This window comes from Mchenga conophoros, linkage group LG7 (genome assembly GCF_057382185.1).
Source record: "Mchenga conophoros isolate Kocher_MC1m ecotype Shallow Benthic linkage group LG7, M_conophoros_male_GT1.1, whole genome shotgun sequence".
Classification (NCBI taxonomy): Eukaryota; Metazoa; Chordata; class Actinopteri; order Cichliformes; family Cichlidae; genus Mchenga; species Mchenga conophoros.
The window spans coordinates 12,351,095-12,378,373 of record NC_140532.1 but is presented as its reverse complement, the minus strand read 5'-3'; the positions used below and the strand labels follow the sequence as shown (position 1 = coordinate 12,378,373).

General features: G+C 40.7%; 2 protein-coding genes across 3 annotated transcripts; one reads left to right on the top strand and one right to left on the bottom strand.

Moving 5' to 3' along the window:
* Positions 1–18: 18 nt before the first annotated feature.
* idh2 (isocitrate dehydrogenase (NADP(+)) 2) lies at positions 19–19,421 on the top strand. Its single transcript, XM_085282121.1, has 11 exons — positions 19–212; positions 4,985–5,076; positions 8,938–9,103; positions 13,619–13,779; positions 13,872–14,015; positions 16,324–16,460; positions 16,688–16,839; positions 16,955–17,067; positions 17,279–17,376; positions 17,463–17,555; positions 19,018–19,421. Exons 1-11 carry the CDS (start codon positions 95–97, stop codon positions 19,100–19,102), a joined length of 1,359 nt encoding a protein of 452 aa, XP_085138247.1. The 5' UTR covers positions 19–94; the 3' UTR covers positions 19,103–19,421.
* Positions 19,422–19,463: 42 nt separating this feature from the next.
* On the bottom strand, positions 19,464–26,545 carry znf710a (zinc finger protein 710a). 2 transcript variants are annotated; one of them, XM_085282118.1, is made up of 5 exons: positions 26,454–26,545; positions 22,874–24,400; positions 21,930–22,121; positions 21,661–21,835; positions 19,464–21,258 (listed from the first exon to the last, which is right to left on the bottom strand). In XM_085282118.1, the coding sequence occupies exons 1-5, from the start codon at positions 26,496–26,498 to the stop codon at positions 21,089–21,091; spliced, it is 2,109 nt and encodes a 702-aa protein (XP_085138244.1). In that variant the 5' UTR covers positions 26,499–26,545; the 3' UTR covers positions 19,464–21,088. The 2 variants fall into 2 exon arrangements, with proteins under 2 accessions (XP_085138244.1, XP_085138245.1); XM_085282119.1 differs by having other exon boundaries at positions 22,904–24,400.
* Between the last annotated feature and the right edge of the window lie 734 nt (positions 26,546–27,279).

Sequence of the window (27,279 nt, the reverse complement as noted above, 5' to 3'; positions counted from 1 at the left end):
GACTATATTGCAGCGAGCCGCGGAGCGTTTGCCCCCCTCTTTAGCTCTGTTTCGTCGAGCGTTCACCGCAAAGTGTTTTCGGTCGCGGGAAGACATGGCTGGATACTTGAAAGTCCTCAGCTCCCTTTCGAGATCTGCTGGAGCTGCTTTTTCCAGAAACCCGGCGGTGCTTGCGCCGGCTGCAAATTGTCAGACTTTGCAACAAAGAAACTGTAAGTGGAGAGATAGCCGGTTCATCCCGAGCATCATTATGTTGACCGTTAACTGCAGCTTGACCTGGCCTGGTGTTAACGTGGCCTCTTAAAAAAACAAAACAAAACATGTAGCTCTGGTTGCATTTAGGTGAGCTAATGCAACGTCAGCGTACATAGAAAAAGCCGATATCAGGTTAGCCGGCTATTTTTACGGAGCTAACGTAGCCGTGCTAGCTGACTGTGCCGCTAGCCAAGTAGGATGCGGTTAATACCTTTAATGGTTTCCTGAGCGCAGGGCACCGATACTTTAAATGCCCACGACCGTTAAATGTCCGTTAACATGTTTGAGTTAACGGAGGCTGTTTAATGATAAAAAAATGTAAACGTCGAAAAAAAGATGCGTGCAGCCTCAGCGAGACGACCCGTCTTTGTCTTCCTCCATTCAAACTTTGAGGAACCGTGGAGGACAATGTAAAGATATGCTGACTCAAATGAATTAAAACGGATAAACCCTGGCAGGCTTACATACCTTCTACTCTGACCTAGAATATAAGATTCATAATAAAAGTGGCGGTGCAGTGCAAAAGCTGGCAGTTGATGAATTAAGCGAATCTTCCGTTTTTAGCCGTGTTTGCGGATTTTTTTTTTTTTTCCAAAGCTGCTAATCTCTGAGGTGGATAATAAAATAACCACGAGAGGAACCCGGTTAAATTCTGTTGTCCAAAAGGATGAGCTGCCCGTCAGCCGTGAGATCGTCAGTGCGTGATTTACTTGGGTGAAACTTTTCCCAAGGTCAGTTACCGCATACGAGTCTCCGCTATGGAGAGCAATGGCTGCCGCCGCTGCTGCCGTATGGCGCTCTCTGTCCTACATTACGCTTCTCATCTGGGTTGCATCCAGGCTGCTGCTCATAAAGACCACATCTCACCCTGCTATTTAGACTGTAAAACACTGTGCGGCTTGTTACTTTTATGTTCCCTCTAAATGTTAACAAACAAGACTCTAAAAATAAATAAAAAGGGAGACCAGGCTGAATGGATTTGTGTTTTTGCGATTCGGAGAGGAATCCTGTTTTATGACGTGCGCTCTGCAGCAATCCCAGATTAAATGCGGCTGAAATTATAAGATATATAAGATAAAAGAACAAAAACGCACTAGCATGACCAGCTACCGTTCATAAAATAGTGGGTCAGCTGAAGGACGCTGTGGCTCAGATCCGATTGAATCACCGGCATGTACCTCTTTGATGGTGGTTAGGGATCATACCCCAGGACTGTTTATTACAGCAACGCCTCCAAACGCTCTTTATCACGAGGATTCTTATAAAGTGATCGCATGATTTGATAACACTTCCACAGTATGATAGAATCGTGTTTCGTTTTTCCGAGGTGTAAAACCTGCGTGACACACTAAAAGTGGAAGATTGACAGTGTTGATTGGTTTCTTTTGTTCCAGCCACAAATTGCATTGTGGTTTAGTAGCACCTCTTTGCTGGTATGCACTTTTTAAAATTTTAACAGCTCTTATAAAGCTGACCCAACATGTCGTTAAACTTGATTTGAATTTCACAATCCCGTGTAATGCTGCTTTATTTGTAAGCTTCAAAGCTTTTGCATTGACCACTGTCTACTATCGTGATAGTGAATGAAAAGTTCATTACCCGAGCCTCGTAAATGCCTTTTCCAAGTATTGGATTAAAACTTGATGTGGGCTAAGGCTTGTCCTACTGTGTTGAAAGTTAACCAGGCGGGACACCTAATCAATGCTTATTCTGTTGATCTCCTTAAGACACACATCATTTTGGATTGTCCTTGACTGCTTGACCGTAATTTCCACAAGGCACCTCACAGTTCAATTTAAAATTAGTACACTGTGCTAAAAATGAAGGGTATTTAAAAGCTCTAAATACTCCAGTCCCACACTGCAGGCTAGGTGAGGTCATTAGTCTTATTGTTTCCCTCCTTTCCACTATTGAACGTCTTCTGGTTCAAAGTCACAGTTTAAAGATTTCTTTTATCACCTGTAAACAAATTCTTCTCCAACTGATTTCTTTGTCCTTCAAGAAAGAGAAATAATTAAAAAAAAACTCTGAGCCTTCTCAAGTGCATTTTTAGCATTAAAAAAGCCTTATGTGCTTATTTTGAGTCGACAGAAGAGCCAAGTCATTGTGCACGTTTTCAAATGATTATCTTGGTTGCATATTTCTCCAAACACCTGCCTTTGACTTTAGCTACAAGTGGTCGAACAAATCCTGCAGATCTGTCCCCGATGCATGCGCGAGTGATGTGGCATGCAGGCCCACATGACTGTGCTTCAGCTCGCCCTTCAGCCTCCAGTTTGTTGATACGCTCATAAGTTACATAACCTGCTCAGCTCTCTCCTGGGCTCCCCTCCCTCCGCATTGTGAGAGTAAAGTCTTGATATTGCAGTTTTAGGTTGAACAAGTCAGAAATTATGCCTGACAGTAGTTAATGTGTTAACGAAACAATGCTGGAAGAGTCTGTACTCTTCCAAAAGCAGATGGAGGAGGGCAAAGTCTGTTATGGAATTGATTTAAAAAAAAAAATCAAATCTTGATTTGCTTATGAAATGTGAGAAAATGGTTAAATTATTTGCAATTTCCTAACCAACCATTAAGACATCAGATTACTTGACTGTGCCCTCTGTCTCTTGGAAAGAAAGCAGCTCTTTCTCATATACAGCCTATAGTTTTCCCCATTTTTCTGAAAGAATCACTTAAGTGATTTATTGCAATAGCTTGTTTATTTTGCCAGCAGACTGTTTCAGCTCAAATTGCCGTAAAAGTAATTTCCGGCATGCAATTTTCAAACAGAACTTGGAAATCCATAAAAAGCTTTTCTGTTCGTTTTAACATCGCTGCCAGCTTATTGTTGGGAAGTAACCGAAGTCATATTGATGGATTTGTTTTAAAATAAAACTGCTGACAAGTCATCATCCTAGTTTCCTTTGTTATGTGCCAAAACTGAACATATTTCCTTCTTCAATTTCCAATAGGTTAAGGATTGTGTGATACAGTTGTGTGTCAGAGCCAAAACAACAGCAAGTTAGCAGAACATAATCACTTTTTCACCATTCTTTTACAGACATTGCATTCGTTTCTGTCTGTGTAATATGCTATCCTATAAACATAGTTGTAACATAACACAAAGCCACAACTGTTCTTCCTTAGAGGTCATTTTCAGTGCACGGTCGCCATGTTTCTGTAGTCAGCAGGGTGCGGAGGATAAGAGCAGAGGCTGTTTTGACAGGTGCTACCATGGCTTCAAAATCCCAGCTACATCAGATGTCTTCAGTCTCAGACTAATGCTTGAGTTTTAAATGGATATAATATCTTCCACTCTTAAAAATGTTGGCTGTACCCTGTTTCCATAGGACACCTTGTGTTTACTTGAATTACTTTTAGGGCAGTGGGGGAGCATAAGCTTGGCTTGGGAAATTTGAGTCACTTGATCCTCTGCACCTCCCCCCTGTACTTTCCTATTCACTGAAATGTTCCTGCTGGCAGCACTCGCACACTGAGTAGGCTGAGAGGAGATATGATTAAACATACTAATCCATATCAGTCCTAGTGGACAGAAAAGAAGTAAAGAGACAGTCTTAAAAAGTCAGTGTAAAAATAAAGCACTTTGTTTTCTAATGAGGTTTGATGGTTTTAAGAAAACCTACAAATAAATTATTATTTTTACCTGTAAGAACATATGCATTTCTCAAAATAAAGAATGGCTTTAGAGTAAACCAAAACTTGCTCTAATCAATAATATTTGGTCTTTTATTGAAGTGGTGTTTCTCTAAAATGGCTATTTACCGTGTGGTCAGTTGGCTATTCATGCTAACTACAAACAAGGATGTGTCAAGAAGTATTGAATGGAGCTGTAGTGATTAGCTCATAGAAAATAAAATGTCCAAATTTTTCAGTAATTTTGTTTTATTTACATAGCCCCAAATCACAGTAGTCACCCTAAGGCGCTTTATATCATAAGGTAATGATGCTACAATAATGCGAGAAAACTCCAAGAATCAAATGACGCCCTTTGAGCAAGCACTTGACAACAGTGGGAAGGGAAACCTCCCTTTTAACAGGAAGAAACCTCCAGCAGAACCAGGCTTCTGGATGACTTCCTATATAATCTTTATATATTATCTGTATAGCAAACTAAACATTAAACTAAAAAATCTCATCGATCCAAAAGATACACCGAACCATATGCTCTAGTTTAAAATAAACAGTTTAGATTCACACTCTGTTACATGCAAAGATTTTCTATAAGTTTTCTTGCCAGAAATTGCCAGTTACATTTTTAACTTAAAAAAAAAAAAGTTCCTTTTTGTGGTTCACTTGGCCCAGTTTAGAAGGGAGTTGCATTTAGAGTCAGTATAAATCTGGAGCCATGGATTTTTAGAAATAACCTTCAACATAACATACCAAATCTAAATAAGCACAAATGAGAGATGTCATGCTTCCAGATCCAGGGACTCTCTTCATGCATGTTTTGGATGGAAATTTGAGCTGTGGTTGATGCGAGGAGTCTGCTCTTGTGGATGCAAAATAGAAATAGCCTTGGGTCCAAATTGATTTCAGCTTTTCGTAGCTTTTAAACACATTTAGGATTAAACATTAAATTTTTAAATGTTGGTCTGACCAGACGGGTTTTCATCCTCTTGAGCATAATTCATTTCCTTTTCTTTTTTCCCCTTGATTAATGCATTTATTCTATGATTGGCACACAGCAGTCTCATGTTTTTTGTACTTCACGTTTTATTTTTGACAGATGCCGACAAACGCATCAAAGTGGCGAACCCAGTGGTGGAGATGGACGGAGACGAGATGACCAGGATCATCTGGGAGTTCATTAAAGAGAAGGTGATAAAGTGGCATCCAAGGTTGAAGGGGGAAAACTGAGCCCATGCAGCCTGACTGGCAGGCTGGCAGGTGGCTGTGTGGGAAGTGTTATGTAGAGGATTATGTATGTGTGTTGGGGAGGGGCTTTGGTAATTCAGTGGCTGATTTTCTCCAGAGAGAGCAGATGTTGTTGGCTCAGGAAGAAAACGCAGAATAGCATGAGGTTCAATCATTGAATGTTTTTGACAGCTGATGAGCAGTTTTGTCTTGTTAACAATCAGTGATCCCAAAGTACATTTTATCGGTTTTTTTAGGTACTCTCAAAGGGGAAATGGTACATTTAATTATTCCCTAAAGTCATGCAAATTAAAACTCAGGTCTTTGTGATACAGGCTAGGGGATCTTTAAAATGCTGGTGAAAAAATATCTTCGGGGCAGAACATTTCTGGCTGTTTACACAACGCTCGCTTGCTTGTCAAGTTGTCTTTTAAGATTTTGATGGGGTGCTGAATATGACAGTTAATTGGCTGTTTGGTCCAATCAAAGCCAATTCTATTCATAGTTTCTAAAAGATGTCACATACTTGCAGAAATATCTGTCTGGATTGCAAAACCAGGGTTAATGCGACTCAGTTTTACTGCATTTGTGTAGCCAAACTGATGGGTAGTTGCTCATGTGAATGGCAATGCTTGCAAGCAAACCTTGTCTCACCATGCCATACATGCATGCAGTCAGCCACACCAAACCCACCTTCATCAACAGCACCCCAGGTTGTTAATTGTAGTTGATGTTAGCTACAGGACAGGTTTACCTGCCATTTGATTCAAGTTATGAGATATATATTAATGCCATTAAATATTGTTTATCTTAGCTAACCAGAATGTCACAGATTGATGTTTGTCAGCAAACATTGGCTTATTTGCCCTCACCTTTGCTCTGACAATATCATTAACCTCCAACACAGCAGCACAAACGACCCATCCAGGTTTAAAGTGAATTTAACTGTATGCATCTCTGTACACTGTCATCCTAGGCGCAGTGTGAGAAGACTCACTGCAGTGAGTGTCACTGCAGTTTCCCACAACTTGCAGTTTGTCCGCATATATTTCTTTTTCTTGGAAGGTGCTCTAAATACCCATGGCTAGAAATTGATGGAAATTTTATAGGATTGTGCTTTAGTTCTCTGGCATGTCCACGATTGGCTGGTGTGTTGTAACAGTGTTTTGCCCTCCGGATCCGATCCTATGACAGAAAACTGTTGTTGGTTCAGTGTGTAAAATATCGCCACTAGAAATCTGAATTCTGTCTTCTTCAATTCAAATGCATAATCCTAGCTATGGTAGGACAAACAAGTCTGTCTACACTTTAACTATAGGGAGTGGAGCCTGGCAGTCTGGTGTTTATGTCGGTTGTCAATATGCCAGGTGTCTGCGTCTATTTACTCTGGAGGAGGCTGTAAAACTTTGTGATAGGAGCCCGTTATATGATGATGCTTCCACTTACTGGCTCCCAAGCCTATCTTTTTTTAAAAAATTTTAATGGGTTCTTTCTAAGATTCTAAGAATCTTTTCTGTTAAGTAACCTGGATGATTTCCACGTTAAATATGTTCTTAAGGCTGCCTGATAGTTTGCTGATTTCATTCTGATCATTTTATTAATATAGCAAACAGGGCTATGTTTATACAGCCGTTTTCACTATCTAGAGAAAACAAACACACCCTGGAACATAATAATTTCAATTAGGCTTGGGGAATTGATACAGCGTGATATTGCTTTTTTTTGAGACAATATTGTATTGCTACAGGGGCACCAAATTGATATTTCATACTTGATAAGATTTATATTGTATTGACTAAATTAAAATACTCTGGCAAGACTACAAAACAAGCGGGCTCATCTCATGCAGCACCACCCTGACACAATGTTAGCTGACCAAACTTGCATTAAATTGGCTCAACTGAAAACCCATCCAACACTGGGCACGCTTTGCTTGACAAAGCTACCTTCTAAATCAGTGCAATGGCTCAGTCACATGAGCAAACTCCTTGCTTCTATAAAAAATAAATAAATTGGTGGCTGCCTGGTGATTTTACTGGTGAATAGTTATTTACAGTTAATTGCAGTTTTCACAGTATTAGCTGTGTATTTACAATTAGCTGCTGTATTATCAGAAACTTGACCCCATTCAGTTATAGATTGATGGCAGACTGACTCTTTCTTATTTTGCATTTTGCAGGTTTTAGTGACAGTGTTGGTGTGCTTGATGATCTCATTTTGCAGGAAAAAAATAACTGATATAATCTTATTGGATAAAACGGATACTGACAATGTTTAACTTTGATATGTTGTTGCAATACTTTGTGATTTTTAACATTCCACAATATTTTGCATATTGCAAAATGTTAAACATTACTATCATATTGTGAGTGAAGTATTGCGATATTGTATTGTGGAGTACCTCGTGATTCCCACCTCTAACTTCTATATGCTTTTAGTGGTCTGAAAATTTTGAAGTCTTGAACACCTAATGCCAGGGGTCAGCAACATTTAACACCCAAAGAGCCATTTGGACCTGGTTTCCACGCAAAAGAAAAAACTGGGAGCCGCAAATACTTTTTGACATCTTAAATGAAGATAACACTGTATATATTGTTTTTTACCTTTATGCTTTGTGTGAACAACTAAGGTGTGTTGCTTATGAAATCCATGAAGTGCTACAAAGAAAATTACATTTTATTTATGTAATTAACACATTTTGAACTCTTAAAGAAATATAACAAAAGGAAAGACACCAACCTGAACTAAAAGGATCCATGTAGCAAACAAAAACTGTTTTGAGCTGCCACCCTTATATCGCTTTTGGAGCCTTGACCTGACTTTTAAAAAATAATTGAAAAAAAGCACTATGTTGCTAAAAAATGAAAAGTAGATATTTGCAAAATTCTGCCTAAATATGTATTTTACCAGGTTAATGTGTGTAGCGGGGCGTGGTCTGCAGCGGCGCTGCAGGGGAGGCGGAAGCAACTGAGCGGCACCCGCAATCACGCCTCGACACCTTAACATCTGCGCTATCTCTGCTGCTGTTGGTATATGTCGGGCTGTGAGCTACAGCAACCGTGTGTGAAAAGTGGTCAATAAAGAGATGCTGAAAAGCATGTTCATGGTAACCTCGTCGGGTCTGCCGTGATATGTTTACAATGGGACTTCTGCTCCTGAACCTCTGCACATATCCCATATGAGCACAGCGTCTGCAAATCGGGGCTGTACGAAGTCACTTTCATCTTTACGCAGGACTGTAAGCTGTCATCTGTGAGGCGTGAGCGGTGTTTTTTTTTTTTTTTAAACATAGTTCACGAAGGAGAATAGCTGCTGACATAATGTGGATCTGAAGATCCATATTTGGCCTACCTGAAATGCACGGCGTTTCGGCGGGTACACTGGCTTCCGCGAGTGTGACGCTTATTTTGAGCAATGAAAAAATAATAAAATATAATTTTATTTCTATATTTCAACATCACAATCTTCCAATTTAGAACTACAAGTTGTTTTTTTTTGTTTCTTTCTTTTTTTTTTTTTTTTTAAAAGAACTAACATAAATAAAACTCACTTCAGCTAAATACTGCGTCTCCGGAGCCGCAGGTTGCCGACCCCTGACCTAATGCATCACTTTACAGTACAGTACACTAATGCAGTATTGTTATAACAGTATCTGTTATGCATCAGTGTTTACAAGCAGGTGGTAAGATCTTTTGTGACACATTTGCAAGGCTGCATTTCTGTTCAGACATTACTCTGTCCGTACCTGGTTTTGCATTGTTGGTGCCTTTTTTTTGGGGGGGGTAGTGCCTTTTAATTAATTAATTTTAATTTTTGATTGTTTAGCTCATCCTGACCAATGTTGATGTTGAGCTGAAGTACTTCGACCTGGGTCTGCCATACCGTGACCAGACTGATGACCAGGTCACCATCGACTCCGCCCTGGCTACCAAGAAGTACAGCGTAGCGGTTAAGTGTGCCACCATCACACCTGACGAAGCCAGAGTTGAAGGTCTTTGCCAAATCTTTAATCGCCAATTATTAATTTCTAGTTTCAGAGCACTTTAGACTTAAGATTTTCATTCTCTCAAAGTGATTGCTACATTAATTCTGCATATTTTTGAATACAGCGCTGTAGGGCTGCAACCCAAGATTATTTTTGTAGTCGATTAATCTGCCAATTTTTCTTCGATTAGTCAACAATTGTTTGTTGTAGTAATTAGTAGGGATGCAATGATACACAAAATTCACGGTTTGGTTCGATACTTTGGTGTCACGGTTCGATATTTTTTTCGATACAAAAAATGTTCATGCTCTTTTTAATTTGTCATTTATTAAAATGACAAATTAAAAAGTTTTTAAATTTAATGTTGCTGAAACAACAAAGGGATAAAATAATAAATCTATCTTATCGAGAAATCACTCATCTTTGGAAAAGAGAGTTTATTACAGAGAAATGGCTCTTTCCAAAATAAAAGCTATACTATACGCTTCTTCTGGGCTATATTCTCAGCAGCATATTAAACATATCAGGTCCCCATAAGGAGAATTATGTGCTAACGGCTGTCTAAATGACTCAGGTAAAGTTTGTAGCATGCGTGCTTGTTGTTTTTGTCTGCTTCCACTTGCACTAGGATGATGTCGGTGTAAATGTGCAGTCATATTCATTGTGTTCCCACTAGTGCTGTCAGCGTTAACCTGAAATGACATTAACGCCACAACATGGCAAATCTCCGTTAACGAGCATGGGGCTGGACGGTGTCAACACGTTAACGAGCAAACTGCGCTAACGCAGTAGTTCCCACCGATGTAATTGAGCATTGCGTGGCTCATCCAACATACTGTTTTACTTTAGTCCATGACGCGCTTACCTTCAGGGTCATGCTTCACATGAAGACCAAAATAGTTCCAAAGGCCAGATCTGAATGAGGGTGGGGGAGGTTCAATTTGCCGTGTTGCAACGAGCTTAGCTTCTGTCTCGCTAGCTTGCCCTGCGCTCAGTGGATCTGCGCTCGACAGTGCAGCCTAGGCGGAGTAGTCGAAGGCAGACCCACTGAGCTCTCAACACAGACAGCATCTTCAGAAGAAAAGTTGATAAAGTAAATTAAAAATTTTGTATTGTTCGATACATATGCGTACCAAACCAAAAGCACTGTATCGAACGGTTCAATCCCCTAGTAATTAGATATGTTTTTGACATCACTCAATAAGACTGTCAAATAAAAATGAAAAAAATAAAAAATATCAAGTAATATTATTAAATAGTAGTATTTGTGCTAGTAGTATTTTAAACAAAAAACAATGTGATAGTAGAAAAGCAAAGTTGGCTGAGGTCTAAGTTCAAATAAAGCTTCAAATGAAATCAAAAAGATTTTTTTTTCCAGTCAAAACAAAAAAAGTTTACAGATGGTTCAGTTCATGAATTCATGATTGCAGTGGACATGCTCTGGAGTGAAGCTTGCTCTTATCTTTGAGAATATGTTATCAGCTGTTCATAACAATGCTAAAAATGCTCTCTGTCATGACTTCAGCCATTTGAGAGGCGCATGAGCGTCTTTACAGCACAAACTCATCTGTATGCCTTAATACTAGTAAAACCGAACAAAGCAAAATTACTAATCACAAATTTGGTTCTATATCATAGTTTCTTAGATGGTGTCGTGTTCGATGACAATCAAAAAGTTTAAGTAATTAAATAATAAATGACTAAGTAAATAATTAATTATTGATATGCTCCAATAGAGCAGGGCGATATGGCCAAAAATATTTATCACGATATATATTTGAAAATTTGCGATAACGATATAACCGACGATATAATTGATGCGAGACAAAATACAACTCCACAACATTACTAGCGCAAAAAGACAACCTTCCATTTATTTTCACTTAAACAAGAAGCTGGTTTTTATGTACATTAAAGCTTTATAAAAATGTAACAGTGCAAATGCAAATTCCTTGCTGAAAGTTTAACCAAAAGGCATTTCCAGTAGAAATGGGCTGACATATCCTGAGCATAACCATGTATAATATCCACTGAAGTTAAAAAGAGGTGCTTTGCAACATTAAACTGCAGTGTGCAGTACGTATTTTTCGCACCATAAAGTGCACGGGATTATAAGGCACATTAAGCGAAACAAAGCAGTCAGATAAATCAAACTTTATTAAACTCATTCTTCTTGCTTCCTCCACTTCTGTACCATTGATTCATTAATGTTGAATTCTCTGGCAGCTGCTCTATTCCCATGTTGTTGCAGTATATTAATGACTAACCTCGTATTGTGGATGGATTATCTCAGTTGTTCTCCTGACTGAAGTTTGGTCCGTTTACAGTATCCTGCCATGCGATTGCATTTGTCTCTAACCATGAAGAACCTTCACGTTAACTTTTATAAGTGGAAAAGTGTTAGTGTTCTCCTCCAGCTTCACTGTTTATGTTATGCTAACATAGCTGTGTCGCTAGCGATCACGTAGCACATCATTATATACCAGCTAGCCCAACTTCAGTAACCCTACAAACGTCACTGCTGTTTAGTTTCCTGTCTTCATTTATGTTGGAAGTGATAGCAGAGCTGTACGTTTGATTTTTTTCAGAAATCTCTCCGTCAGAACATGCTATATCATGCTTAGGTAACTAGCGAAACTAGCGAGCTAACTTCCGCTAGCTTCCTGCTAACTTCTAACTCCGTTAAATGTAATAACTTTCGTTTTCATGGATGCCTGGAAGTTAAACTTTATAGTTACACCTGGTAAAGCAGCAATGCTGATCGTTTTATTAAAGATGAAAGAATTTAGACAGTTTTTAACTCTAAGTGATGCTGCAGTGTTGTTTGACCTGAAGCATACGGAGTTTAGGACCCAGATTACTCCCAGATTTAAGAGCATCTTAGTCCGACAAATATGACAATAACAACGGCCGCTTGCATGTTCTGCAAAAAAATGTGCTTTGTTGTGTATTTGACGGACAAACACCAAACCAGTTCCACATCACTGAAGTTGCACCATTTTTACAAACCAATTCTGGTTCATCTGTTTCACTCAACAATCGGCCATGTGCGTATGAAAACAAAGGCACTGCGCATGCGCGTTTTACTCCCATTCTATCGCGATATTTCATTTTCCTATCGTTGCCTAACATTATACCGGTATTACCGTGAACGGTATAATATGGCCCAGCCCTATGCTCCAACCCACGGATTAAAAATCTAACATTAGTTGAAGAGGTTTAGTACTCGGAATAAACCCTAATATAACGCGGGTGGGGGGACTAGAAGACGGTGTAGATACTCCTATTTAATGGTTTACTCATTTCACTCATTAGCTAACAAAACTGAAACGGTGTTTGCTTAGCAAGCATCATCCTGAGGAGTTTCCGACAGGTAAGCTAACACAAGCATTACTGAACAAACATTAAAATAAGGTATCAACCCAACGCACTTAACACCCTAAAACTGATCCATTCAGTGTTAATGTAACAGCTCTAGGTTGCTGGTGCTCTAAATGCTCGTGCACTGCAGTTGTGCTGTCGTGGAAGGAAAGCTAAACTTTGCACTTTGTTTGTTTTCTGTGAAATGCTTTTACGTTAAAAAAAAAAAAAAAAAATCTCCATTTTCTCCCTGTTTTTTGCCGTTCCACTACATTCTCCTTCGTTAGTATTGAATAATAATAATGGATTGGATTTATATAGCGCTTTTCAAGGCACCCAAAGCGCTTTACAATACCACTATTCATTCACTCTCACATTCATACACTGGTGGAGGCAAGCTACAGTTGTAGCCACAGCTGCCCTGGGGCAGACTGACAGAAGCGAGGCTGCCATATCGTGCCATTGGCCCCTCTGGCCATCACCAGTAGGGTAAAGTGTCTTGCCCAAGGACACAACGACCAGGACAGAGAGCCCAGGGATCGAACCGGCGACCTTCCGGTTACAGATGCGATTCCCAACCCCCTGAGCCACGGTCGCCCCGTGAATGCAGTCTTGGCAGACGATATAGGTGATACTGCCCCCATAGCTTCCTGTGTACAAAAACACATTTACGTGGTATTAGTGTATAATGCATTGACAATACAATTCCGCATCGACGACTTTTTAAAGTGGCAATTTTGGGCTTAGTAGATATAGATTAAAAGCAGTGTGAATGGGCACACGTTGTTTAATAAGGCACGTTAAGTGATTAATAAAACCTTCCTTTGACAGGAGGCAGATTGCTTTGAAAAAAAAAAAGCCTTCACAGACTAAGATGTCAGGCATCTCTTGTTTCACTTTGTATACCTGTATGCCTTTTTAGAGGATTAATAAAATTAAAAAGAAAAATCATCCCCTACAGGATGGCTACAAATTCAGTTAAATTGTTTATTAATGCATGTTTTCCACAAGTACCCTTTGTAAAAAGGTAGCAACAGGTGTTTTCCCCATATGAATGCAGCTATGATCTTGTAAACTGCAAAGCTAAATAGGTGTTTACCAACACTGCACATGCGTGAATGATTGACTTGCCTATAATTTTTGTTTGTTTTTTATATAAAGAGTTTAGCCTGAAGAAGATGTGGAAGAGTCCCAACGGCACCATCAGGAACATCCTGGGCGGCACAGTCTTCCGTGAGCCAATCATCTGCAAGAACATTCCCCGGCTTGTTCCTGGCTGGACACAGCCCATTACCATTGGCAGACACGCCTTCGGTGATCAGGTGGGGCTTGATTTTGTTTATTTGTTTTTCCCACATTTTGAGCCAGAAGTACTAAATATCTTTCTGTCTAACTTTCTGTGTTTCTTCTACAGTACAGAGCAACAGACTTTGTTGTCGACCAGCCCGGCAAATTCAAGATAATCTTCTCACCTGCTGATGGCAGTTCAAACAAGGAATGGGAGGTCTTTGACTTCCCTGCAGGTGGCTGTGGAATGGGCATGTACAACACAGATGAGGTTAGCAGATACTTCTACTTAAAGAAAACATGCAGATTTTGGTTGTTTTTGTTGTTTAAATTCTTAGAAAATCACAACAAAACTGTAGTCGGCCCGTCGGTACGAGCCCACATTTGTTTCTATTCATGTGTGTTTTGTTTGAGGGCTGTTTTCCACTGGCTAATATTTACAGTAGTAGTACCCTGTTGTGTGTTTAAAAAATTCACAATAAACAACAGTTCCCGCATTTATCTTGAAAAATGACCCAGCCGACTCGTGCCAGTGTGGCTAAATAATCATCAACAACAACAACAAACAACTTTAACAGATCAAGTGTCCATAGCTAGTAACAAAAGAGAAAAGCTTCTTCATGTGAGTAAGATCTTGGTGTTAATGAATTCCTGCCTGTTAATGAAACATTGCTGTTGATGGCCAGGGGCTACCAAACGTTGTGCCCTGAGTTTGACTGAGCAGGAAATTTAAATTGGAGCTATAAAATATTAGATTTATGTGGCAAAATACAATGTCATATTATGCTCTTTTAGTTAGCAAAATGTACTGCTTATGGCAACATTTTTTTGAATATTTTGGGCGACCAATTGCAATCTTACACATGGGTTCAGGCAGAAATGTGAATACCAGCAGGACGAGTGAAGTTGTGACAGAACTAGGAAGGTCCAAACTGAAGAAGGACAAAGGAAAGAGCTTGTTCCTAGAAAAAGGCCTCTGTTACATGAATGTGGTTTTGAACCTTCTTCCACGGACCTGGAAACTGTATTTTTGTAAATTATACAGCGCATCGGTCTCCACAATGGGCTTAAACACCATAAACTTCTTCTAACACCTACGTGAGAACCACGGGGACATGCAAAGAAAGAGTAGAACCATCAAATGTTCAAAATATTAGAAATACTGCTATACCATAAACTTTAAAATACAATGTTTACATTTGGTGTTATAAAGCAATATTATATGTTTGGCCTGTAAAGTGTTTTATATTACTGAAATGTTTACCATTTTAATATTTTTACATTCTTAAACATTTGCCCAGAAGTTCTAAAAGGAACATATAAAACATATACATATAAATGAGAACCTTTAATTATTTTTAAGAATATAATATAAAAGGTAAACAATGTAAATACATGGACATTTTCATATAGTGAAAAGAACAGCTGATGGTATTTCAAATTGGAGGCAATATAACCTCAATAATGTCACTAGATTTTAAGAAAGTGTCCAATAGTAATTTTTCTAATGTTACAGAGAAAAAATATAGAACAACATTTGATTGGTTCTTGAAATTAAGCATTGTAGGCTTAAATGAGCAGCATTTTCAATGAGCTATTGTCATTGATGACACACTACCTAATTTGAAGTGCGACTCTTTAAAAAAGCAGCATTATAGTACCATGTTAGTGAAACAAGTCAAATATAAACACACGAGTAGCAGAAGTAGTGTTTTTCCCTGAAAAATGTAAGCAGTAGTGTGAGATGCCTGCTTAACGCACCGGTTAAACAACAACTGCAATAAGTTGATCGAGTTGAAACGAGTTACTCCTTACTGATCATATTGGGGATTTTTTTCCCCTCAAGTAGTGGAACACGTTTGTAAAATATGCAAGAGAGTGTTCCCCCTAAAGGTAGCAATGCTACTATTTCAACAAAGTACTGTACTTTGTTAAAGTAGCTCCTTTTAGGTGCACAATTGCTACTGGAGGCTAACACGTGGCTCTCACGTGTCAGACCTGTCTGGGCTTGACTGGTTATACAATAATATCGCAACATGACGTTTTTATTGGATGTAAAAATTTATACCAGCATTATTGTGGATGATATCTTAGAACACGGGTCTATTTAGGGTGGCGTGTAAGCAAATGAGAGTACAGGTCTGGTTTTTAAACTTTGCTTGCTCTTTGGTGTAGGCTTCAAATATTTTTTTTCATTGGTTTCTTAAAAAATAGAAGAATTTGTATAAAATTTGGTATTGCAACATCCAGATGGTGTTAAAAGATTTGCTTAATTCTACGCCATAGTTATTTAACATCTGGGTTGTGTGTATTATTGTCCTCATATTGTCTGAACTCTCAAATAAGCTGCTATTGAGTTGTAAAATGCACACCGCAGTCTCTGCAGTCCTCTATCGTCGTTTCAACTCTCTTTGCTACTGTTTTGTTTGCCTTCATCAGCACGGGTCTGTTTGATTTTACAACATCACAGGTCATCGCAAATGACTTTCAACTTGATAAGGGGAAGGTTGTTAGCCCCTGTTCAACTGATAAAGCCTTCAGCAGTCATGAACTGTTTGTTTCTTTATTCCCTTCATCAGTCTATTACAGGCTTTGCACACAGCTGCTTCCAGTACGCTATTGGCAAGAAGTGGCCCCTGTACATGAGCACAAAGAACACCATTCTTAAAGCCTACGACGGCAGATTTAAAGACATCTTCCAGGATATCTTTGAAAAGTGAGTGTCTTCTAGCTTTCTGCTTATGTGTGCACATTTATCAATGACCCATTTGTCCAGTGTCATTTGCACAATTATTGTTAAATCAACAAATGCATTTAATTTAAGCTCAAATTAATTAGTATTAATCTAATTAGTATTTGGTCCAACATTTATAACCATTTTATCACTTTAATGTTCTTTTTAAGAAAAAGAAAAAAACTATCTTATTGTGTTGTCTTCTGCAGGAATTACAAGCCAGAGTTTGACAAACTGAAGATCTGGTATGAGCACAGGCTTATCGACGATATGGTCGCCCAGGTGCTGAAGTCTTCCGGAGCCTTTGTGTGGGCTTGCAAGAACTATGACGGAGACGTTCAGTCCGACATCCTTGCGCAGGGTGAGATATTCGGAAAACATCACTGTCATAAAACACTGAAACCTGCAAGCATATGAGGCGCGTGCCAGTTTTTGGGTAGTTGCACTAAAAGAAGATGGTGCGTTTCCTGTTTTAGGCTTTGGCTCTCTGGGACTCATGACATCAGTTCTTGTCTGTCCTGATGGCAAGACTATTGAGGCTGAGGCAGCCCACGGCACTGTGACCAGGCACTATCGTGAGCACCAGAAGGTTAGTAACCACCAACCCTGTGGGGTCTGTGTTAGTAATCTTAAGTTTCTGCTTGCATAGGCAGTGTCATCTGTAGAGCTACATTGCCATCTTGTGGTGAAGAATGTAATGACAAGTGTCTGCAGACGCTCAGCTCTATTAAATATTTGATGCTGCAGTTGATATGTTTAGTAGTTTTTAATGCACACAGTGTCTCCATCTCTGCTTTCAGGGTAGGCCAACCAGCACTAACCCCATTGCCAGCATCTTTGCCTGGACCCGAGGCCTGGAGCACAGAGGGAAACTTGACGGCAACCCTGACCTCATAAAGTAAGAGAGGTTTAATATTTCAGGAAACTTACTCATGCTAATGTGAAATGTGACCTTTTTTAATAAATGTCTGCATTTTTCTGCAGGTTCGCCCAGACACTGGAGCAGGTGTGTGTCGCGACTGTAGAGAGTGGTACTATGACCAAGGACCTGGCAGGTTGCATCCACGGCCTGTCCAAGTAAGTTTATTTCCCTGCTGACACCTTAGTTTGCAGTGTAGTTGCAGACTTACTGAAATCACAGTATATATACTCAATAATCATTTTGTTAGATAGTTTTTGCTGCTGGAGTTCTGCTTTGCTTCAGAACACTGGAAATATTAAGTAATATATATGAACATTACCACGTTCACTGCAGAACACATTTAATTGATAAATCATTTTAAACTCAACCAATCTAATCAACTAGTTTTACTTTAACCATGTGACATTAAGGGTTTACTGCTTAACCTTTACATTTATTATGTAACAACGGAATAGGATTGAAGGAAGTCTTGATTACCCTAACAAATAGTTGATCAACAAAAGTAATCTGTAGCCATTTTTAATTTTGTTAAATCAAAAATGCCAAACGTGTATCATCTTCAGCATCTAAGGACTTGCTGCTTGTTATTTTTATTATTGCATCAAATAATTTGAAGATATCATCTTGAGCTTTGAGAACTAGTGGCATCCATTTTTCACTGCTGGATGAGATTTTTATAAAACACACAAATTTTCACAGGAGAATTTGCAGATTCATCAGTCATACAAAAAGTCATCAGTTGCTGCATTGATTTTGAAGGATGCTGCCATTCAGGCCTTGGTGCATCTTTATGTTTTGGGACATTAAGCCTATGATGGCAGCCAGAAAATGAATAAGGTTTGACGCTATGGCTTTAATCTTTAATTATTGATAATCGTGTGGATTTAACCTCAAGTTAAACCCAAGACAGCATTTAATCTTTGCCCTGATTCTGACCTGCACTTTATATGAACTTGTCCTCATCTTCCGGAATATTTGCGAGGTTTTAGGCCTCTGCCAGTTTTCATTACTATATATTTTTCAGCAACTTATTTAAAAAGAAAAACACAATTTAAATTTCACTTTCAAGGTTGACAAAAAGCAAGATTTATTTCTTTTTTCTAGGATGGCTTTTAAAGTCAATCAAGGGAGTATTAAGTGTGTTTTAATTAAGTGAACGTTTCTGATTTGTAATGAACAAAATAAACTTCACATGTAACGCAGGATTTTCCAAATGCATCTGCTTAAGAATGATTTATGTCGAGCTTGTAAAATGTTTACTCAAGACTTCTGTAGCCTTGTCATCTAGTTCCTCCACGCTTTCGTGCACATTTAGTGTATATACTTATCTGTTTGTTGCATTGACTCATTTGTTTGCTTGAAGGCATTGCGGTTTTCTCATCTGCCGCTGAATGAATGCTTCATATAATACGCTGTTGTCTAAAAGCTACATGCAAAATGAAACGGGCACAACCTTGTAGTACTCAGTTGTAGTCTGTTTAATCATGATATGTAAAATGTATTATTTTAATAATCCCTGTGTAACTAACCAACAGCATTATCTTTGTGTTGCTTGCATGTTTTTACGCTTTTGTTTTTCTGTTGACTTTTCTGATGTGCCGCGTCCTGTCTTTTCAGTGTCAAGCTGAACGAGCATTACGTCAATACTACAGACTTCCTCGACGCCATCAAGACAAATCTGGATAAGGCCCTTGGAAAGTGAAGGACTTGAAAGAATATGATAAGCACGAAGATGGCAATGTCACTCTTCTGTTTTTGTACCTCATTTTTAACTTAAAGGTCAATAAATCCACTCGCAATTTAATCAGAAGGAGAAGAAAGTACTGTCTATAGGATTACGTAGTTCTCTTAGGTTTTTAAATCGTTGAGAATTGTCCTTTGAACCTCATGCCTCCCTTACTGTCTGTCCCATTACTTGCAGGGTTTTATTTTTGTAATGTGAAGTATTCAGTACTATGTAATGCCTTGGGCAAGACTGAAGCCTGTGTCACACACATTTGCCAATAAATCTTTTAAACCACTGTTTGTGTTTTGCGTCTGTACAAACGAGAGCTCTGCCACTTTAAAGGTAAATAAATTTATTATCTTACAGTATTGCCTGGTACACAACATTGTACATACAACTCTATCAACATTATCTCCACACTAATGTCTAATACAGAAAGCCATTTAAGATGAGCGTCTTACTTGTGTCATCACAAAAAAGTGATGGAGTGAACACAGCAGCTGAAAAACTCAAAAATGAGCTTTCTTCTTCTTTTAAATGCACTATATCAACATTGCAAATGGATACCTTATTCGCAGGTTACAAGTTTGAAAAGCTAAACACTGGAGAAACTGAATATATTGAGCATTTCCAAATCATTTTGCACAAGGTCCGTGGCCCTGTCACATGTTGGGAGGTTGTCGTTCATCACTCGAGACCAGTGTACAGCATGATGGATGGCATGCTCGTGCAGACACACTAGGGCACTTAATATTTCTGTCCGAGTTTTTTGGGAGGACAATTCTTGTTGAGATTCATCCATTTAAAAAACAAAAAACAAAAAAAACCACACAACTGCAATACAAATGTGGGGCTTGCTTTTGAAAAATGCTGCAGTCCTGTGAAGGCTTGGATCAGGGAAAAAGGTGAGGTTTTGCTGAAAGAGATGCTGCACCACAGTCTGTTCTCTGTGGTAATCTTTTGAAAAGATCTACAGATGGGTGGGAGGGAAACCTGAATGTAATTTCTGGAGGTCTGTGATTGGACCCCTAGAAATTCAATGTCCCAGCTCAACACAGCAGCAAGGAAAGGAATCCAATGGCACCAGTAGCTCTGAGATTTTGATCTAATTCTTTGGTAAAAGGGATCCAACCATTTTTTTTTAAAAAGTGTTTTTCTTCACGTTTTTATTAGCATCTTAAAACATTCCACATAAACAGTTACATTCATAGACTAGAGATCAATACAGGGTGACGCTTGTTAATGCAGTAATGTAAAAAGTAGACACAGTGGTCCTCAGTGCAACACACTGATTGCAGTACCAGCCAGCGTACTAGAGGGCTGATACATTCTGTACAATAATATACAATAAAACACAGATTGCAAATCCAGTGGCATTTTCAGTTGTTTTGCAGTTTGTCACAGTTTAAATCAAAGTGAATCATTAAGTTCTGCAACTTTATTAGCTTTGGCAAGTGAAATGAACAGCAACACCTGTTTCCTTCTTTAACCCATGAGCTGACCACAGAGAGGGGGACCGGGATTGTCTGAATGAGGATGTGCAGTGAGACATCAACATATGCACCTATGCCTGTAGCTAAGCTTGTGCTTTTCAAATTGGGCTCAGATGATGTTTAACTGTTGTTAAACAACTCACAACATATACAAATGTGTGTAGATATATATATATTTTTTAAATCCTTTGCTCCTATTTTAGGCTGTCCATTTCCTTCAAATATATTTATCTGTAATTATTTTTAAATGTTTTAGAGATGAAAAATATGTAATTAGATTAAAAAAGTATATATTTTTTTAGATTCCAGTGCATACTGATGTGCAGCTTTGCTAGGCTTCTTCACGTCCTTGAAGAGGAGCCCAAGCACTTTGCCTTTAACAGCAAAAAAACAAAACAAAACAAAACAAAAAGCAATCCTATTTTCATTAGGTCACACCTATATTCAAATTTGGGTCATTTTTAATAATTCACGCAGTGTTGAAGCGTCCGGCGCCCTTTCCGAAGGTGCTGTAATACTCCATTTGAGAGAGTTTAGAGATGTCAGGTGTGTTGGTGTTGTTGGCCCGGTTTTCTCGCTCACTGAATTCAAAGCTCTCCTCTTCGTAGTCCTCCTGGCCTTCTGTCTCTTGGGGGGGCTCTGAAGAAGGGACAAAGGAGGATACAAATATAATTCTAGTTTCACCACATACACACACACGCGGAGCTCTTCCTAAAGACATATGGCCACATTTAGGACAGCCTGTAGATTGCCCCTCCTCGGTATCAGTCTCTACTGATAGAGACAGGCATGTCTAATCCAGGCACTGCTATATTTACTGAGCACACGAGGAGAGAGTGACAGAAACATCAAAATGCTCGAATACTAGATTATAGTACATGCTGAGTCAAAGTGCATTAGGGACAGACTGAGTGACAATAATGCGACATGAAGCTCACCCCAAACAGTCCCACTGGGAAATTTGCCACACATCACCCATCAACAAATTCAAATAGCATCTGTTTTAATTCAGAGTTTAATTAAAGTCACCAAGGCACTCACCGTGTCCATCTATCGTGGTGTCCATGATGCCGTGTTTGACTTTCATGTGTCGACTCAGGTTGCCCTTCAGGTTGAACTTGCTGGTGCAGTAAGGGCACTTGAAGGGCTTGCTGCCAGCGTGGAGATGCATGTGGCCGAGGAGGTTGTACATTCTGTTAAACGACTTCCCGCATACCTGAAAGACACGAGTACAACAGTGAGTATCGCTCCGTGCTTCATCCCAGCGAGATCCAGGTGATTTTGCGAAAGGTGCCACTTGCTTCCCCCACCTTGCATTTGAAAGGCTTCACCGGCAGGTGGACAATCATATGCGTTTTCAGGGTCTGCTTCTGGACAAAGGTCTTGAAGCAGACATGGCACTGGAAGGGCCTCACGCTGGCGTGGATCAACATGTGTCTCTTCAGGTTGGCAGACAGGGTGAATTCTCTGGCACAGACATCACACTTGAATTCTTTCATGCCCTGGGGACACAAAAAAAGTGTTTGCGTCCTTTTAATTAATTTGGCTTAAATATATGGTCGGGTGGAAAATAAATAATGAGTCACAGAGAGGAAAAAAAAAATCACAAGGCGCTCACATGTGTGCCTGTTTGCTGCAATTGAGCATTTGTATTCTGGCTTTTTGATCCTACTCGTGTAGATTATATTTCTCCCCACCCCCACTTGTTGAGTGACAAAGATGAAAAACCCTGGCAATGGGAAGAATAAACTAAAAGTTTTTTACCATGTTTTTGACTTTTATTTTAATATTCAACAAAGCGTGTTTTATGAATAGAAGGGCTTTTTAAAAAAAAAATTTAGTCTAAAGTAGACTATACAATGAAATGGAGAGAAAGACTAGAGTGATTCATCTGACACAAAGGGAAGTAGCTTTGCGAATGACACACGACACAAAACACATGCTAGTGGGGGGTTGAGACGCATACAAAAACTCAAGGTCTTTGAAGGCTATGTTTACAAAGCAACTGGTTTTGGAGAAAAGGATGTGATGCCATATACCCTGTTTTTTTCCATGAGAATTCATACTGCAGACTCTTATTGAAAGAGTCCAAAATACTTCCCTTTTAACCCATAAATCTCTTTTGTGCTCATGTTGATAATCACATTTTTCTGCTTTTAAATAGTGATGTGTTGCTGCATGAAGCTAGCATACTCCTGAGTGTATTTTGAACACATCAACTGGTAGACAAAGGCACATCATTGGGTTTCAGTACCTTAAGTGGGAGGGCGTGCGCTGCCAGTACCTTGTGAGTGAGAGCGTGCTGTCGGAGGTGGTGGATCTGGACGAACTCCATGCCGCACTCGGGGCAAACGTAAGGCCGCACGTTCTGGTGCTTCATCAAGTGGTTCTGCAGCTGGCTGCGGTAGGCGAAGGACTTGTTGCACTCTGTGCACTGGTACGTCGTGGGTCCCTGATGGCTGGTCAGGTGACGCTTCAGGTGCGCATAGGTTGGAAACTCGAGGCCGCACTGAGTGCAGACATGGCACTGGCCGTTCTCGTGTTTGTTCTCGTGGGTCCTCAGTTCACTGGGGTAGGCAAAGCCACGGCCACAGAAACGACAGCTGTAGGGTTTCACGTCTGAATGTTGCAGCATGTGCCTCTTCAGGTGGCTCGTCTGCGTGAAGGCCTTCTCACAGACGGTACACTTGTGCGGTCGAGTTCCCTGGTGCGTGAGCAGGTGAGTCTGGAGGTGACTTGGCTGCTTGAAAAGCTTTCCGCAGTGTATACATTCATGAGGCTTAATTCCATTGTGGCCCAAGATATGTGTTACCAGGTTGTATTTGGATGTGTATGACTTCTCGCACATGCGGCACTTCCAGCGCTTCAAGCCCTCGCCTACGTCTACGCAGTAAGACTCATCGATCTGCACGTTGATGTCCAGTCGGTCAATCTGCATTCGTCTTGCGAGACCCTCTGGGTCTGACCACAGCATGGCTTGGTTGTTCTCCTCATACTCTGTTGGCATTGCCATATCTGCAGACTCATAGGCCACCTCACTGGAATCATAATAACGATTCTGCACAGGACTGCTTGTTTCTCCGGTGGTCTTAAGGTTCAGTGCCTCCTCCTCTTCTTCTTCTTCCTCTACTACTAACTCTTCTTCCTTCCTCACTCTTTCCCTACCAGAGCTTTCATCTTGTTCAGCCTCTGGCTGTCCATCTGTATGTGGCCTGGATGTGTCTCTCACACATGAAGGACAGTTTCCACAGGCTTGCTCCTCTTTCAGAGTACCTTGCTGGATGACTGGATCATCTGACTTGCCAGGACTACCCCTGCTGTTCATGTGAATACACGAAGGAGGGGTATCAGAGTCAAGTCTTTCACCTTTAACCTGAGGCTGTGGACTGGGTACATTGTGCGGATGACCCTCTAATTCCCCATCAATCCTGGGCCTTTTGGTTCTCCCACGGGGCCCGGGCCGTCTTCTCTCACTGCAGTGGGGCTGCGGCTCTAGCTCCCCAGCAGGCTCAGCCAGGTAGTCCCCATTGGCCCCTATCAGCTGGTCAGCATACTCATACTCCACTGACTCTGGTGGTGGAGGGGGGCATTCTCTGGGTTCCCCTGTGTAAAAGCCATTAGGAGCAATAGTCGCCCCAAATATTTCATTCTGGGAGATGAGGCCAAGAACGGCAGCCTGAGCCAGAGATAGCACGACCACAGGCTCCGTCTGTGTGCCCACATCTACTTGGCCCTCAGTCATCTTTGGGTATGTCCGCACCAAGCGGCCACTCTCCTCCTCCTGGAAGAAAACACACACACAGACATACACCATAAGTCAAAATGAACTAGAGGCAAAACTGCATCTGTGTCCCTGTGTGCTTTCTATTATTCCGTTGTTTCAAAACCTGTTGCACAATTTCTCCTCGCATATTCTCGCTTCCTCATTTGCAATCTATCAGGTCAAAGGTAACGCAACCATACAATTTAGCCTTTAAGGTTCAGCATGTCAGACTGACCCCAGCAGCTATAGAGTCTTCCTTAGCTGGGAATTAGGGGAGAGTATTAAGAGAAGGATTCAGTGCTACTCCGTGAAAGCTGCGTTCGGACTACGCCTTGTGTCTTTGCTCTGAATCCAGAGAACATTAGATTGAGGAGATAAGACAGATCTGTGTTAGCACCCGGCTTCCTTCCTTGACAGGCTTTAGAATAACAAAGAACACAACAAGGGATGCAGGTCCAGCCAGGATGTTGACTTCCGTGGACTGGCCTCAGCACTTCCTGTGGGGTCCTGGGACAGCCTTGCTGACCAAAGTTAGCTCATCACTGGAGCTATCTCTGCCATTCATAAAGGTGAAAAGTATCTCAACTCTATACCAAGAGATCCCGCCGTAGCCAACTTTATAATGCCTGCCACACTGGGCTTCTTTAACAAGATGATATATGCCGGCAGGCAGTCTCATATCCATAACAGACATTCGATTGAGCTTAGAGCTCATTCTGTATTCCAGACCAATGCATAAGATTCGCTAACTTAATTGTATGGTTCGGATGTGTTTCAGACCCAGACGCGCATGTTTATCCTGCCGCCTGTAAAAGCAGAACAGTGAAACTATGGGGAAGAAATTGTGGTATGACCAGAATTGGCCCTCTGTGGTAAAAGAGAAGCGGGTATTGCATGCCACTAGTTTCAGGTTATTTCTCAGCATGGCTCCGATGAGTAGGAAAATGTATAGTGAGAAGCTGACCCCTGGTTTCTTTGCAGACAGCACTCTAGCCTTCACACTGCCATATAAATAAGAGCTGCTTCCTTTCCTGACACAATACTGAGAGAAAAGAAAAGAGTGGATGGAGAAAGGAAGAGGAGATAGAGAGCAGGAATAAAGGTGTATGTGTGAGTGAGTGTGTGTTGGGAGAGGGGAGTAGACCTGGATGCCCTGATAACCACGTCATTTATAATTACTGCTTTTAAAGTAGTCAGACAGAGACAGACTGTGTGTTTGTGAGAAAGAAAAGGAAAGAGACTGGGTGTGTATTTGAAAGCGCGCGCGTGTGTGTGTGTGTGTGTGTGTGTGTGTGTGTGTGTGTGTGTGTGTGTGTGTGTGAAAGAGAGAGAGAAAAGAGGGAGGGAGGTTTGAAGAGAAGGAGAAAGAGCTGTGGGCGGGGGAGGAGTGGAGGGAGGGAGACAGAGAGAGAAATGAGATGGAGGGGCTGAAAGATAAAGAAAGAGGGGAGGGGAGGGAGGGGAGGGAAGGGTAACGAGAGATTGAGTGAGCATGTGAGAGGAGGGAAGAGAGAAAGGAAAAGGATAGGGAGGGGGTGTGTGCGAGGGGGGAGCCGGAGAAAGACAGAAAGACAGAGTGAGTGAGTGAGAGAGAAAGAGGGGAAGGAGGAGGAGGAGGAGCGGGGGGGGGGGGGGGGGGGGGGGAGCTGTAGAGAGAAGAAAAAGCACAGCAAAATGAAAGGCTGACAAAATGAAAGAGAAAAAGACAAATGACAAGTAGACAGAGAAGGTAGGGTAATAATTGCAAGAGTCCGTACTTTCACATTTAAAGTTGCAACTGAAAGACACCTAAGGACAAACAGAGCAGAAGCAGAAGCGTGCAGCACAGAGATAGAAACACAACTATTATTATGATATTTTTTTTTAAAAAAAGAAGGATGTTCCTACTGCAGCACTCATGTGAATGTGGAGGGGGAAAAGTAATCTTGCTTCCCCTCAAAACACACAAAGACAGACAAGAGTGCAAACAGCTCACTAACAAACTGCAAAACAAGTAATCGCCACCTCCTCCTCCCCCCCGCCACCCCTCTCCCCTCTAAAATCTTCCCCTATCTTTTGGTTACAAACTCACCACATTGTTCCTTGAGTGATGTTTAAGGTGTTTCAGGGATCTCATCCTTCAGGAGAAATGAGTGGAGTAAAAAAATCCACCTCCTATTTATATCTGTGGGAGAGTGGGGCGGTCCCACGGCTCATCCTCCTCCTACTGTTGCTGTTATCAGAACTGACTGTGCCTGCCCCCCCTCACTTCCAACAGCCCTCCACCCCCCCCCCCCACACACACACACATGCACACAACACACACAGCATCACCCCATTTCTTTCTCTTCCTCCCACCCTCTCCTTCCCATCTCACTTCTCTTTCTCTCCTCTTTTCTCTTACAAACACACACACACATCTTATCTCCCTTTCTCACTACGTACAATTCAGCATGACCCTTCAACACACATTTCTGTTTAAGGCACCCAGAGACACGGGCTCTATCGTTTCTTGATCACACTTCATACTTTGCATTTCCTTCTTTCTTTTTTTTTTTTTATGAGTATGTGCTCAAGCGCACAAACAATTATAAAATCTAATCAGCAGTTCCTCTCTGTGCATGCACACAGATATACGTGGAAAAACACATACAGAGACATGTTTATAGATGCACGCGTGTGTAAGCGTGCACAGATAGAGGCATGTGCACACTTTCACAGCAACACACAAACCACTCAGAGACACTATGGGTGGAGGTGTGTCTGTCAGTGGCAAAACAGTCAGACAGATAATGTCTGAGAAATGTTCAAATTTGTAACTTTCCAGAGAATGTGTAGTTTGCTGCCGTTGTTTCTAGATTCAAACTAATTAACTATTGAGACAGCCTGAAGTATACTGTCTGAGAAATTCAGAAACA

Bases quoted from the DNA above. Each gene is read 5' to 3' on its own strand.
- znf710a (XM_085282118.1), bottom strand. From the start codon at position 26,498: ATGAGATCCCTGAAACACCTTAAACATCACTCAAGGAACAATGTG. The intron at 22,122-22,873 runs GTACTGAAACCC...TTGTGTCCCCAG, and splicing joins CGCACGCCCTCCCACTTAAG to GGCATGAAAGAATTCAAGTG. The intron at 21,259-21,660 runs GTGAGTGCCTTG...TCCCTTCTTCAG, and splicing joins CACCACGATAGATGGACACG to AGCCCCCCCAAGAGACAGAA.
- idh2 (XM_085282121.1), top strand. From the start codon at position 95: ATGGCTGGATACTTGAAAGTCCTCAGCTCCCTTTCGAGATCTGCTGGA. The intron at 213-4,984 runs GTAAGTGGAGAG...TATTTTTGACAG, and splicing joins GACTTTGCAACAAAGAAACT to ATGCCGACAAACGCATCAAA. The intron at 16,840-16,954 runs GTGAGATATTCG...TTCCTGTTTTAG, and splicing joins GTCCGACATCCTTGCGCAGG to GCTTTGGCTCTCTGGGACTC.